Genomic DNA, 14,994 nt, shown 5'->3' with positions numbered 1-14,994 from the left:
ATATCAGATAAATAAAATGTCCGACAACCGAGTAATTCGACAAGTAATGTTTTTGAGAAGTAGATATCTGGAAAGCAGATGACCAACAGATGGCCATCATGGAGTTTTATAATCAAAAAGTTTTATCTCCTTTTCCTAGAAATCCCACTATAAATATCTTCTAAATATATCAAGGTAATGCTGACTCGTTGTGTGTGTTAGAAATTAGGACTGACTGGATAAAGATAATTACCGTAAATTTTAATGATTTGTTTTTCCATTTCCGATCGAAGTCTCTTTCAATGACTTTTATAGAATTTATCCATCTCCGATCAAAGTCTCTTTCAATGACTTTATATTTTCATCCATTCACAATAAATCAATTTTCGTCTTTTCGTTTCGCGGCTACCCCGGTGAGGAAGGTAATAGTTATTTTCTGTCTTGATATACAATATTTTGAACTGGTTCTTGATGATTCTTGCTTGAGACTCCTTCTGTAATCATGATATCAAACGATACAGTCAAGCAATTAATTAGTATGTCACAGCTGTCAATAGGGTAATAAACAACCATTTCGGAATGGGGTCAGTGAAACATTCTTTAGTCAGATTCTAGAACTGAGTGTTCAGCCTGAAAAGAAGTTCGTTTGATTAGCTATGTGGCTGTCTAGATTGCTTAAGGGAGACAGCAAGCACACTTCTAAATCCGTTCTGGAAATCCTGTTCAAAATCGACTTTATTTATGTCATATCCAACTATTTTACCAATTATTGGTAGGCTAGGAACTATTAATGATTATTACAAGATATTTGTTTTTGATATTCCTATGTCTGAGAAAAACAAATGCTAAAACGACTGATGATTAACGTTTCCGTTATACGTGTATTTCAAAACAAGATGATGATAAAAACTAGATAGCCTGAGGTTCAGGAAATATGATGGCTGGAAAAGCCCATCCCTGGCCAGGGTTATATATCAGTGTTATTTAAGAAGTGATCAGATTCATCATGCATATAAACAAATGTATTTTATATGTTCAATGTGAATGATGTTTTACATTCTCGCGACACCAAATGTCAATCGAAATGATGAAATAGAAATTCAGATAAGCTACAGTAGAGTCAAACCCTGAAGCAACCTGTATCATACCACCGTTTCGTCTTCCTTGGACAGCGAAAGCGAGATATTACAATGTACAGCACTAGATAGAAAACATGTTTTTGAGGAAATCAGATCATTAGTATGCTTAATTGACCCTTTAATGTTACTTTCCAGATTGTGACTGTACGTGTCGATAAAATACGCACTACAGGTCTAATGTTTTTATCTAAACCAGATGTAAGTTTTGTTTTCTACTATTTTCACACCAATGATTCTTGCCTCTCTTCCTTAACCTTTTCACTGTGACCAGTCATTGTCAGTGATGTAATATGTTGTATATAGATTATCGATTTAGTAAATAATTACACATTATTCAAGCACATCCCTTTCATAGTAAGCCAATCAACTGATACTAGATGGGGTAAGGACGCCATTCTTTTCATCGTTGGCTTTATGTCAACTGTAAACCCCAACTGGTAACAGTTTATTAGTTATTTTTCCATTCTCAAATATCTATAAAAAATCAGAACAAAAAAAAAACAAGAACACGTCGTTTAAATTTCTTGCTTAACCAAATACTGACGTCAGCAAATTAAACAGCCGAAATCATATAGTTCCGCGTACCAACAAAAATACCAATTTTATGAAATACTATAATCACAAATTGAACTTGATTTATTAATTAAAAAGAAATGAAATATCGCAACATTTGGAATAATTAATTTAATTTATCACTTTTCATTTGAAATAATGCAGTTTTTATAGCGCATTGATATTACGTAAAGATGGTCTCTCAGTCAGATTTCACGAAACGATGTGCACAGTGTTTCTACGTGAATTAATTTCGTTTTCGTGTCATGGAATGGGTTGATGTGACCATCAGAATAGATTTGCAAAGAAAATTATAACTAAAAGTCTCTCCTTTTAGTAAGTGAGGACATTTTGTTTGTAGCGGATTCAGCTTTTGTATGTTTGAACTGTCAGATCGATGTCCACGCAGGAGGTGAAACTGACAAACTTGAAATTCTCGTGTTATTTGATAATGAGGATTTTGCCTCAAAATTACATGTTTACCAATATATTTGTTCTGTTCTATCTTTATAGCTTTGTAAGGTTACCTTTTTGTTGTGAAGGCCTCTTACTTAAACTTCGGATATGTCAGTATATCGAAATTGAATGTAAAAGACGGCCAGTTTTGTTTACCTGGTAGTAGTATACGGTCTCATATATTATGATTTTGCGTATATGAGCGAATTCAACATTTATTGTAAAATTTACGTTCATATCTAATAGATTGCGTTTAGGTTGATGTGCCACCTTGACCATCGAACATGTATTCATACGCTTTACCCCGGTAGGCGGTCGTGGCCTGATATACTCCGATCTCCTTTACATAAACTATACATGAACTAAATAAGAAAGTGATATATAGAATTAAAATCGGTGTATAAATCTCTGTTATCTATTCTTATTTTACACAACCAGTGTCGGAATCAATACTATCCTGTTGTTCTTGACATTCTTTTCTACATTCTTTACCACACTACAACGTCAACATCTGGTTCACACAGGGATAAATCACGCATCTAGAAATCATGCATGCACTCTCTCCGCATAAATGAGATACCTTAAATGGCAAAAGCTGTTGATAAAACGTGAAACAATAAAAATCCAAACCAAGCTTAACTTTCTCACATATGAAAACTTTAAGTCCAAAACAAACCAATGTTCATTCCGAAGCGATTGTGACGATGCTTACTTCCGATGGAACAGATAAATACTTGCATTTGAAACACGTGGAAAATGCCAATTATCATAATCATGATTCATATTTGTAAGGCCAATTCTCTCATTTCATTTCTGAACGGGAGCACTATATGGCAATTTTATCTAATCAAGTGCATGTATAGATTAAATCGTAGGGATGAAATTACAAATTAAAAAAAAAAACGGAGAATTCTTATATATATATATGATTGCCTTTCCATATAATAGGCAAAATCTTACGGTCGAGTTATTTCCACAAAAAAGTAATATTAAGGAAGATTTACTGTGGTCTACTTTTATAGGTTTCAAGCGTGTTTAATGCACATGGTTAAAGCACTTCAGGGCAAATTACTTTTACTGGTGGTCACTTTCAATGCCCACTCAAAGTAGTCAGTGCAAGTGAAATTTAACGCAGTGTTCACTAAATTTAACATTTCTGAGGAATTGTTTTCCAACCCAAAAACCTACCAATATTTGTCATTGTTGTTTGATGTAGCGACTGTCGTTTTGTATTGGCTATGATTTCCTAAGAGTTGTAGTTGGTCAGTCGTTGGAATATGTTCATCAGGAACCCGTATAAACTATGATTATGGCAGATAATCTACACTGAGAAATATTTCAATTTTAACCATAAGCCTCAACTTACATCCTAATTCCTCTCGTGTTAAACTAACTATTATGTTTTGATTTAAAGTCGATCCATGAAAACAAGCATGCTGCCCCTTTATATATGTTCGTACTCATTGTCAACACAAAAGTATCAAATCTTGCATCGCTTAAAACATTTAACTTTAAAACATTAACAACCATCCTCAGTGGATAGTATTTTATTAAAATTGCGATAAAAACACATTTAATTTCGGTGACCTACTGCAAACACGTGATATTTTTGTTCTCACAATTAAAGATAACAGTGTAAGTTTTAGTCAGTGTCATAGAAAAGGGATAAGTGATTATTATAATACAAACAATAACATGATAACAACATTATGCAAATAAACCTTTGATGGATGAAATTTGATCATCATCAACTTTTGAAAAGTTTTATTATTTCACCTACACCTTTTATATTTATTGATCATCTAAACAGGTGTGAACTTCACAATGTAAAACAAAACAAACAACTGAATTCAACTGTTTTAATAAGCGAATGAAGGATTTAGAAAAAATGGTCATTGATACATCGGCATATGGTCCGTCTGGTTCATCTTATTTGACATGCATATGTAGGGCACCCAGGTAAACACTTACCTGTATACTCTAATTAGAGCAGGTAAGAACACTTACCTGTATACCCTAATAAGAGCATGTTAGAACACTTCCTGTATATCCTAATTAGAGCAGGTAAGAACACTTACTTGTATACCCTAATTAGAGCAGTTAATAACACTTACCTGTATACTCTTATTAGAGCAGGTAGGAACACTTACCTATATACTCTAATTAGAGCAGGTAAGAACACTTACTTGTATACCCTAATTAGAGCAGTTAAGAACACTTACTTGTAGACTCTAATTAGAGCAGGTAAGAACACTTACCTGTATACCCAAATTAGGGCAGGTTAGAACACTTACCTGTACACACTAATTAGAGCAGTTAAGAACATTTGTAGTACTGACTACTGAATATAATGTCAGAGAGTAAACGAAGTACCCATTATTTTATCGCACTACTTTCACATATGAAAGCACATGTAATTGAAATGAAATTGAATAGTATTTACAATTTCACAGTAATTTTCACTGTAATCAAATGCAATTACAAGTAATTGAAAAGGTCTTCAATCACTAATTACTGTCAATTACATACGATTTTGTAATCTATAACAATCGATTACGAATTCACGATACCAATTGCTCTATGTCTGTCCACTTTTATGTTAAAAAATAAGATGACATTGTTCATCTTTTAATTATGAAAATGTGACCTTTCATATTTTCTTTCAATTGATGATATTTCTTTAATAGGTTTTAACTCACAATGCATTGACCCTGGTAAGCTTTTGTGATAGGTCGTTAAGAATATATAATCAATCGGATATAATCTGTTCACCGCATATCACAGCTGAGCCAGGTAGTCGCGTTGTACTTACAACAGATCTACTAGTCCTAAATGTTTATTGAATGCTGAACACTAATCGTAGATCAACGAAAAAGTAATAAGAAGAGTAGAGGAAAGATCAAAACATGAATTGAATTAACTTTCCTTTCTACTAGGCATCAGTTCGAATCAATCAAATTATCAATATTTCTTTTATCCCAATATGTTGTTGAAAAGGAAAACATTTTGTAAAAGCATAGGCTTTGGCCGCACATTTAACAAAGCGACGTTCACAAGTGATATATCCATAGGCTAGCGTTTGAAATCATTATATACTAGCGGAAAAAGGAAATTGTGCATGGGTATAATGTTATAACTTAGTAAGTATATAGGAAATCGCCAAAAGATATTTTAGCAGGGTTTTTATCTGATTTTTATTTAAGACCAGCTCAATTGATACAGCTTTTGCATAAGCAGCGTATTGGATAGAAAATAATTTTCAAAGATGTTCGATAAACAATGTTCAGCTCATCAATACTGTGTATGTCCACCATTGGAATCGATGAATGCTTGACAACGACGTCTCATTGATGCAACAAGTGTGCTGAAAAAATGCCTGGGGAATACCATTGCAGATTGTCACAAGCGTACGTGATAGGTCGGGTAAAGTCAACGGCTTATTTTGGAGACGACGTAAACGACGCTTTATCTCATCATCCGGTGACATTGCAGGCCAGGGCAGCACATTCACATTGTTCTGGATCAATAAGTCTGTGATGGCCCACGCGACGTGCGGGCGAGCGTTATCCTGTTGCACACCTTACACAATCATTACCTACGCCGAATGGACGTCCTTAACCACACAACTGTCATGGAAACGTTCACAACACGACGGTACACTCTAAAACGACCCGTTGCTGCTGTCGAGATGAAACCTGACACATCCGTAAAAAGAACACGTGCTCAGTCCTGCCGCGTGAACTGTATGTGTCGTCTACACCGGGCTTAAAGTGCTACACGATGATATTGTTGGAGAACAGGACCTATAGCTGGACGTCGTGGACGTATGCCACGATCAAGCAATCGATTACGTATCGTTCGGGGACTAATTCTTTTAAAGCAATGAATACTTCAAGCCGTCAAAGAAGCAGTTCTGAATCGTTCACGGAAATTAACGATCCGAATTTACGTATCCTGGCGATTAGACGTTACACATGGACGTCCTGACTGAGGCTGAACTCTTATGGTCTCAAAATGTTGGTACCGTCTCCACAAGGCGTCTACAGTATTTCTGTTCACACTTAATTGTCTGGCAATGTCAGTATGGCGTACATCAGCCTCGGTCATGCTAACGGCATTCATTCAACCTTGGCATGGCGTATCAAAGTCGTTTTATTAAAATGATAATGTTTTTTGTGTTACAGGTAATTACACTGTGCTTGTACACAGGTTTAGGCGACAGACGTGTTTGCAATTGACTGCTGGTCGGAAAAGAACGCGAAAACGAAGAGTTGGGCAAAAATGAACAATATATGAGCCTTTTTACACATGCACCGTTTCTTGTTACCTCTAGTATATTATGTTATATTGTTATATTTTGTTTGACGTTTTAAGTTAAGTTTTACTAATGATGAATTACCTATTTGATGGGGCCCGATCGAGAGCAATCCTTTCAACTCCCTCAACAGTATGAATATTTTATTTGTCACAAACATTCCCTGTTGAATAGAAACTTATTCTTAATTGTCAGGGAGATAAAACTCAAATTTCAACATCCTTGTTCTGCAGACTAGACAGTTAACTTAACCACGTATATCCTTGTGAAATAGCTGTCCTTTTCTGCTGTCCTTTTTCACCTGAAAATAATTGCGAGAAATACATCTTAGCTTGGAATAAATGCCTTTTTAGTTTCTTTTGTTTTTTCTTTTTCTTTTTTTTTTTAATTTCGCTAAATATGCTAAATACGTTTGATGTCAGCAGTTATTTACAGTGTTTTTGCGAATTTATTTCGAGTGTATTTCTGAGCAAACACGATGACATATCATATTAGATATAATAAGATATATGCAAATATTATACCACGTACATACATATTCAAATGAGTTGGCAACATGGAATTAAATAAAGGACGAAAAGTCATATTTGATCCTGATTACATTCTTTAATGCGCTTTGTTTTTTTTTTTTTAGTTTTTTAATTATTCAAGTTTGACAATTTTACACACACACACATATATATTGTTGACTTATGAAGGTCGACATTACAATTTACATATAATTATCGTCTTAGTTGATTATTTATTATAGCATATGACTGACAGCGTGAATACACAAAACATCTTTATAATTTCACATGAAGATATATTGCAATGTAACTATAACATCATAAACATGCATATCTAAACGAGGTAACAACATAGAAAGAAATTAATCTTATACCTCTTGATACTTTTTCGCAATTATTAAGTAATTTGACATAGCCTAACAACTCTTACATATATTTAATCGATAAAACACGAACATTACCGGTCCATTGAATAATTGATATTTTATAACTCGAACTCTTTAAAATACTACCCGTCCTGCTGTGATGATTTGATTTTGCCCAGATTTGTTCTGAAGCACTCTTGGGTGAAAGGAAATCAATTCATTTCTTATATAAGGTGGAACTCAGCCCAATAGTGGAAATAAAGCGATTCTTTAAAATGCTTTTATTGAAACCATTGGATTTTCTCATATTTAGTAGGAAATATTCTTTGGTGAAAAAGAATCTCTCTTGTGGAGATTTTCGTAGGAATGGCTGGGTTCTGTCTCCATTTGTTCTCAGACATGCTTTGGTGATGGGGTTCAATATCAACAGTGAGTTTCGATCCCATGGTGCAGGAGCGAAAGGACCATAAAGTGAAAATAGGGCAAAATCTTTATACCCTTTCTTCTGTTCAAACTGACAACATCTGTGGTGAAGACAACTTAGATTTGTACAAACGTTGCATCTAACCCCCTCTGGGAGGAGGGGCAAGCCTATTACGCAGAAAAAAACATAGAAAGAGTTTTAAATAATTTTCGTTTGTTTAAATTAATAGATTTAAGCAAATTACACCAGGTTACAGGTATTGTGGACCTCTTGTTTGTATTTTGTAATGTAACAATTTCTATTTAAGGAAAAATAGAAGTGCACACATAACTATCAAATTGTTGTTGTCGTTGTTACGTGTTGATTTGAGACTTCTGTTTTGTGTAACAGAAAAGATTTTTTAATATGTCACAAGTGCATAATCATCATAGTGTAGGAGTTACAATGCGAATATGTTTAAGCTTAAGTTTCAAATAATGTTTACATTTGTGCAACATGCATATTTGAATGAAATGATATCATGAGATTAACGAGAAAGTATCGATGTTTTTAAGTTTCATTTTCCAAAATAGTGTTTGATTTTTAGAACGAATTTTAATTTCTTTAATTCGGTTGAACAGAAAAAAAACTGAACTTGTCGATTTGAATGCCAGACGTTAGTGTAGTTCGGTTCAGTCAACATATGTTTATATGCATGGAATGATATTGTGTTTTTGGTTAAGCTCTCATAGACTTCAAATCCATTTAGTTAGCTTACATCTTAGCTTTCCTGAGTAAATATAAGTCTTTTCATGTTTTACAATGACGTACGATAAATATAGATATTGATCATGTAAATGAATATGAAAATGACATGCAATATAAAATTGACGAGGAGAAGAAAAGACTAAGATGATTTCTATGTAAAGATGTCACTATTGTATTGTTCATATTACTATGAAATAATTATGTGATTGAAAGGAAAGGAATCATATTAAAACTAAGATGCGGATTCGATGTTTGTTTACCTTTGACTAGATTGCAGCATATATGCCAATTGCATTTTAATGATATGGATTACCAAGTTTATAACTGTTGTTTTGTTATTTTAGACTCCTCCTGCATTCGTTTATTGGATGAACCGACTCCAATTTGACTGCAATTACACTGTGAGTATATACAGTTATCCTTCTCCACTCTTCACCAGAGGTAGTAACGTCACGAAGATGTCATTCCAAACACTGCAGTGCCTCAGCGCTACAAACTTCAATTATACCGTCTGTAGTAAGTCGCCATACTGTGCATTTGTTCCTCGTCGACTGTTATATTGATACAGATATAATTACTTGTCATATATGATGATATGTTTGTTTTATTATGTTTCCTCTGGACGTTTTTCTGTCTGCAATATCTTGGTCCTAATAAACTTTTTTTCGTAATTTGACGTTAAGAATGTGCCACTCGTAATAATATTGTTGATTGTTGCTTGTGGTATGTAATAATTTCACATTTGTTTTAACGTGTCTAGGTCAATAACATTGTCAACAATTGTGATTCTAGCTTGATATGCTGTTTCTTAAATCTCTAATGAATTTTGATTGGCTTAAAAAATTAGAATGTAATTAACAGGAATATTAATTGCTTTGCGAGTTCATAAGGCTGAACCGTACTGAATTTATGTGTGACATTTCATAAAACCTGTCATGTGTTTATGAGTTACTGAAACCCCAACAGGTTTTTAAGATGAAGTCGAAATTGTTACGTCGCTTTTAAAATCAGATTATGACACATTGATTTATAAACGAAGCAAATTAATGGCATACAGAAGGAATTAATAACATAGACTATGATTGGTATGCAGTTTATGCACATTGATTCATCAATGAAATATAAAACAAAAAATATTGGAATATTAATTGGTTTGATTACTTGTCATATTACTGCCCTTCAGTTAATGTGTGAGATTAAAAATAGAGAAACCATGCTCATTATATTTTGATGACGAAACTAATTTAATAATACTTTAGCTCCAGCACGATCTGGAGATAACCATTTACAATCTTCACGGATATTAGGGAGATCACATGTACGCAGTAACGTCTATTCACTCCTAAGGTAATAAATATTGTTTTTAGTTATATCTGCCACAAACTCTTTACACTTATATACACTGTAAAATGATGTGTCATGTTCATAGTAATAACATAAGCATGACATTGATTCCGTGTATAAATTATTAAAGACTCAATCGGCAAATCATAGAATTATAAATGTCAAGGGCTAGCTTAGTGTAAAAATGTCACATCCTAGTTTAGTCAGGTGATAACAGGAACTTTCGTGTATAAAATTATTTGCTTGATATACATATATATGCATACATGTCCCTGCAGGATATATTCAATGTCTGTCATTTCACTGCAATATCATGACACATGACATCTGGTACCAGACCGGAAGGTAGGGTTTGTATTGTTGAATGATATCTGGATATCTGGGTATCCAATGCAAAAATTGGTAAGAAGTAGATAAATTTGGATATTACTTTTTTTTATCTATTGAAACTTCTATTGCGTGCGTTTCCAAAACGTCCATCGCACTGCTTCACTTTTGGTCTTAAGATGCATGCTTGTCCTAGTTAGGAAACCTTTGAAAACTGTCCCCTGGCCGAGACATACCAGGATCTATAAAATGGTAGTTATTTCTCCTTGCTCATCACAAAGCATTTCAGTAGCACAATTCCGTCCCTTCCCCATTTTCACTCTGAGGTGAAACGATGGAGTGTTCTGCTAGGTGCCTTCGGCAGTATCAATCAGTGTGATAGTACTATCACCTCGGAATCAGTCCCACACTATCTCACGTAGGCATTTACGAACATATAACTGCCTCATTAAGACAAACATTCTCAATACACACACCTCCAACAGACAGAGATGATCCATCAGAGTAACCCTACTTTCTCGAACGGTATACCACAGTTTGTAATTTAATAGACAAGATAAGAAAGTATTATCTCTGAACTTTTGGCGTTATTTTTAACGTTATAATTTGTTAGTAGCGTTCCCTTTTGGGTGTCGTCATGTTTGTCGCAAAAAGGAAGAAAGTGGATGCTGGTTATCCGAACAATTTTCTAAATAATCTAGGTAGCGTGTTGTTTTAACAGTTAAGGTACCTCTAAGGGGGTAGCAAACCTTAATTGTGAAAATGATCAATATTTCCTATTATCGTTAAATAGAATGCAATGAATAGTTGAACCATATTGTTCTTTTATTATATGATTAATTTATGTATTAGTTTAAAAGGACATTCCCATTACGGTAATTAACCGTAGTTCATAAGAAATCTTTTTTTAAAAGTTGATGCTTGTGATTTCCCTGAAATCAACTTAAGGTGAGATGTCACTAATTACTTGTAAATGAGGTAATTTGCTCCAGAGGTAAAATCTTGGCATCAAATAATTTTCAGGTTGTGAATACCCTAGCTAATTTAATTGCTCCAGCGGTAAAATCTTATCTCCAAGTTATCGTAAGTTTGGGAGGTGAAAACCCAAGCTAGTGTAATTGATCCAGAGGTACAATCTACTCATCGAGTAATTATAAGTTTGTGAGGTGAATACCAAAGCTATGAAACAAGTACATTTACAGTCAATTTCTTAGCGACTTCATCATTCTCATAATGGCGAACTATTAAGTGCAAATCCAGTTTACTGCTAATAGACGTGATGGTATGACTCTGCTCCAGGCTGGTTACCGATACATGGTGAAGAACAACTACTGAGACACTACCTAATGTAGATGGTGTGGTCGAGACTGAACCACCGACGACGTTCCTGTGGAAGTTGGCCACCAACACAATCATCTAAGCGATCGCTTCTAGGGGGAGGTTCAGAGGATCACTAACAGCATAATGAAGAGGTGCAGAGAGGGAACTCAAGCACGTACATACCCGCCATCTACGCTGAAGAGGTCGCCATACTACAGATCCTTGGCCATGCAGCTGAGATACAACTACTAGAACAGCTTCCAACCTACACATCCTGCAAGACATCCATTTACCGCTCCAGCAGCAAGCGCCTACCAACGCTACCAACATCCTTAACAGATCCCGACCTGGAAGATGAATACACCCAAAGCAACAATATCGACTAGTTTCTGCTATGTTATAACAACAGAGACAGCCTCCGCATTCTAGCCTCCTCACCACCGGTAACAAAAGAGCCGTAGCAGCAGTTGATACACTATACTGTGACGGGAGTTTCTACATAGAACTATCAGGCTTATCAGAGAAGTCAGAAGCCATCTTCACCAGACTCCTGGAGAAACTGAAATCTGTGTTGGAAAAACCCGACTATAGTTTTCATAGACTACAAGTCTGCTAACCAAAATACCGCCAAAACAATTTTCACCAGAGTCACCTTAAGAGTTCGCTTCTTCCACTTCACACAGTGCAATTGAAGGAAGACCTAACAACAAGGACTCCAGACCTACCACTGAGAGACCGAAGACATCCATATACTAATTCGCCGTGCTGCTGTACTCTCTTTCCTTCCTCCACAGCATGTAAAAGACTACTGGTTCAACGCAATGAATGACCTGGAGGACGTCGACCTACCCGTGGACACCACAGCGTTCACCAACTGTGTAAACTGAACAACTTAGACCTAAAACAACCAACAGCTTAGAAGGATGACACCGCAAACTCAAGACAATGCCCAAGCTCACACTAGCATCTTCATCTTAATTTGAGTACTGAAGGAAATTCAGACTTCGAAAGACATCACATGGATTCAACTGGCTGCCTGTGCTCAAGAGAAGACTATTTCGACTACTGAATAACTCAACTCCGAAACAATGAGACTGACTACATCAAATTCGGCGACAGGGCGACATTAAAATCAATTAAAATGTACATTGAGTATTCCTTAACTCGTTGACATGTTAAAATTTGTATTTCTGGATGCATTACGTTTGAAGTATTTGGGTACAAAATCGGTTTATCGAGATCAGAAGAATACTATAACATTTCGCCATAAACAAAACAAAAAGTGACACTAATGAGATTTAAAACAAAAACCTAAAGCGCAAATAATTATTAGGAATATGAATTATGATTCTTTTCCAGAACCGGAAGAACCTCAAAACATTTCGGCTACAGAAAAGGTAACATATGTGAATGACGGCCTCCTTAGGGGAAACACAACGTTTGTATGGGAGCCTCCACCTCATGTTGGTCCGAACAACAAACTGACTGGCTATATTCTCGAGTGGTCTAAAGAAATCCCGCTGCATATGGGACCCCTCGTGGACCCTGATAAGGGCAGCGTAACTATCGCTCCGGTGAGGCTACTATTAGCGCTGTAGGTTGATCAGTTCGTCACGGTAGGTATCGTTGGAAGGTGTAAAATCATCGCACAAAACACGGACAGCCCGTGGCATGCTATCTAGAGCAACTGAGGTTAAAGATACAACCGCGACAGTATAGGATACTCGTTTTTTCTTGTGAAACACAACCCGCACCAAAAATTCAACATATCTTGCACTAGTGCGATACTCTTCCTACTGAACGACCTCTACATTCAGTTGAATGCCGTTTGGGGTGATAAGAAAATAGATTGACTGAAGGTTATGGGAAACGATTCATATATTTGGAAATGTGTAAAATTGTGCAAGATTATATCAAAACCTTTCAATGTTTTCAAAGATGTCTTTGAAAGTAAGTTGAAAATATGTTATGTATTATATTCTTTTTTTTTTGTTTGAGGTAAGAATCTTTCTCATAATTTCAGATCATTAAAGTGTTGGATGATAACTATCTTATTTTAAAACGAATCTATGATAACTGACGCGTAAAATACGGACAAAACATATTGAAAGATAACAACAATGAAATACCAACATTTCAACATAGTACAAACTCAAATTCTACAGGGGCAAACTATTAACAAAAGACAGATTGTAACGGAGACTCCTGAAAAAGTACAAGGCAAATAAGACCGAGTGTCCCGAACGAGTATTTTATTGTTAACTAAGTCTCAGGAAGGGGAATAATTTTGTGATTGTTAACCCGTGGCGATAGTGGCAGTATATCAAGATGATACACGTGCGTTGTCCACGACCCAGTGTATTAACTGCCAACGGCCAACATGTAATTGATTCATCATGTCTATCAGTTTCATAAATATGTATATTTAACCTATTTACTATAAAAAGAGTCTGTTGCGTGTGTTATTCACACTCGGATCTGCAGATAATATCCGATGGTAACAGTTATAACTGTGTTGATGATGTGGGTTACACAGTTCTCGCTAGTTATACTGTATATGACCTCTGTGACACCGTCTTTTTTTCTATTATTATTATCGTTATTACAGGTAAAAGTATTTATATATCGCTTTATGTTAAATATCTTACTCCCCGGTGTTGTTATATTTGTTTGCAAAAGATGAATACCTTTTTGCTTTTTAATGAATCAAGTAGATACTTACAATATTTTAACCACTTAAATCTATAATTTGAGAGGTTAATAGTATACTCAGGTAACAATGATTTTTATCAAGCTGAACAAGCCATTAGTAATGAAATAAAATTCAATATAAGGAAACTGTTATGAAATGAAGAAAACTTGGATTGGAATTTAAATAGTCTTTATTCATCTCACTTAGTCAAAATATACTCAGAACATTTGTTGTTAAAGTGACTAAGGTCATTGACAAGAAAATATTATATACATATTTATTTAGTTATTATCCTTCCTCTATTATAATAATTTTGTTTCTACTCAATTTGTCTAGTATTACTTTGTTCCTTCACCTGGCCCGACACTTTTTCAGAGTTTATGACAAAAATCACCGACCTTCCATTCGTCAGTTGTTTCTTATAATCGCCACTTGTCAAACACGACTGAGCGGCTTTTAACCAAAGTTAGGTATATAGACATTCTAAATGGAAATAGAAACCTTTCGGACAAAAAGTAGCATTGGTGTCATTTCATATAAGCTAGAAGCTTGAGGTAAGTGTGTTTCGCGATATACTAGGCAATGCCAAAGTTTCTATCTTGGTATGACGTTATATATCACACTTGTCAGACGCATTGACAAACCCTTATTGGATATGTTCGGTTCAGAACAATTTTATAAATGATGGGTCTTGGAGTTCCAACTCACCACCCCTAAGAAAAAAGGATAGGCCAATTATGGAACCAGGAGACTTGTCAGAAATCGTTTGTCAGGATCCTTCTCCACAATGAAATCGAATTGCTGAACTGTTAAGTGATACAGGCT

The 14,994-nt window shown here is 35.2% G+C and overlaps 1 protein-coding gene across 1 annotated transcript in view; it reads left to right on the top strand.

The window, feature by feature from the left end:
• LOC132548480 (tyrosine-protein kinase Mer-like) overlaps positions 1-14,994 on the top strand; it is a 51,082-nt gene that overhangs the window by 22,819 nt on the left and 13,269 nt on the right. Inside the window, exons 9-10 of the mRNA XM_060212350.1 lie at positions 8,831-9,002; positions 12,837-13,051. Of these exons, the coding sequence (XP_060068333.1) occupies positions 8,831-9,002; positions 12,837-13,051 (387 nt within the window). The remainder of the gene's footprint in view (positions 1-8,830; positions 9,003-12,836; positions 13,052-14,994) is intronic.

Source organism: Ylistrum balloti, unplaced genomic scaffold (assembly GCF_031769215.1).
Source record: "Ylistrum balloti isolate Yb309-2 unplaced genomic scaffold, AGI_CSIRO_Ybal_v1 Utg369616, whole genome shotgun sequence".
Classification (NCBI taxonomy): Eukaryota; Metazoa; Mollusca; class Bivalvia; order Pectinida; family Pectinidae; genus Ylistrum; species Ylistrum balloti.
Note: the sequence above shows the minus strand (reverse complement) of the source record. Positions and strands in the feature narration are given on the sequence as shown.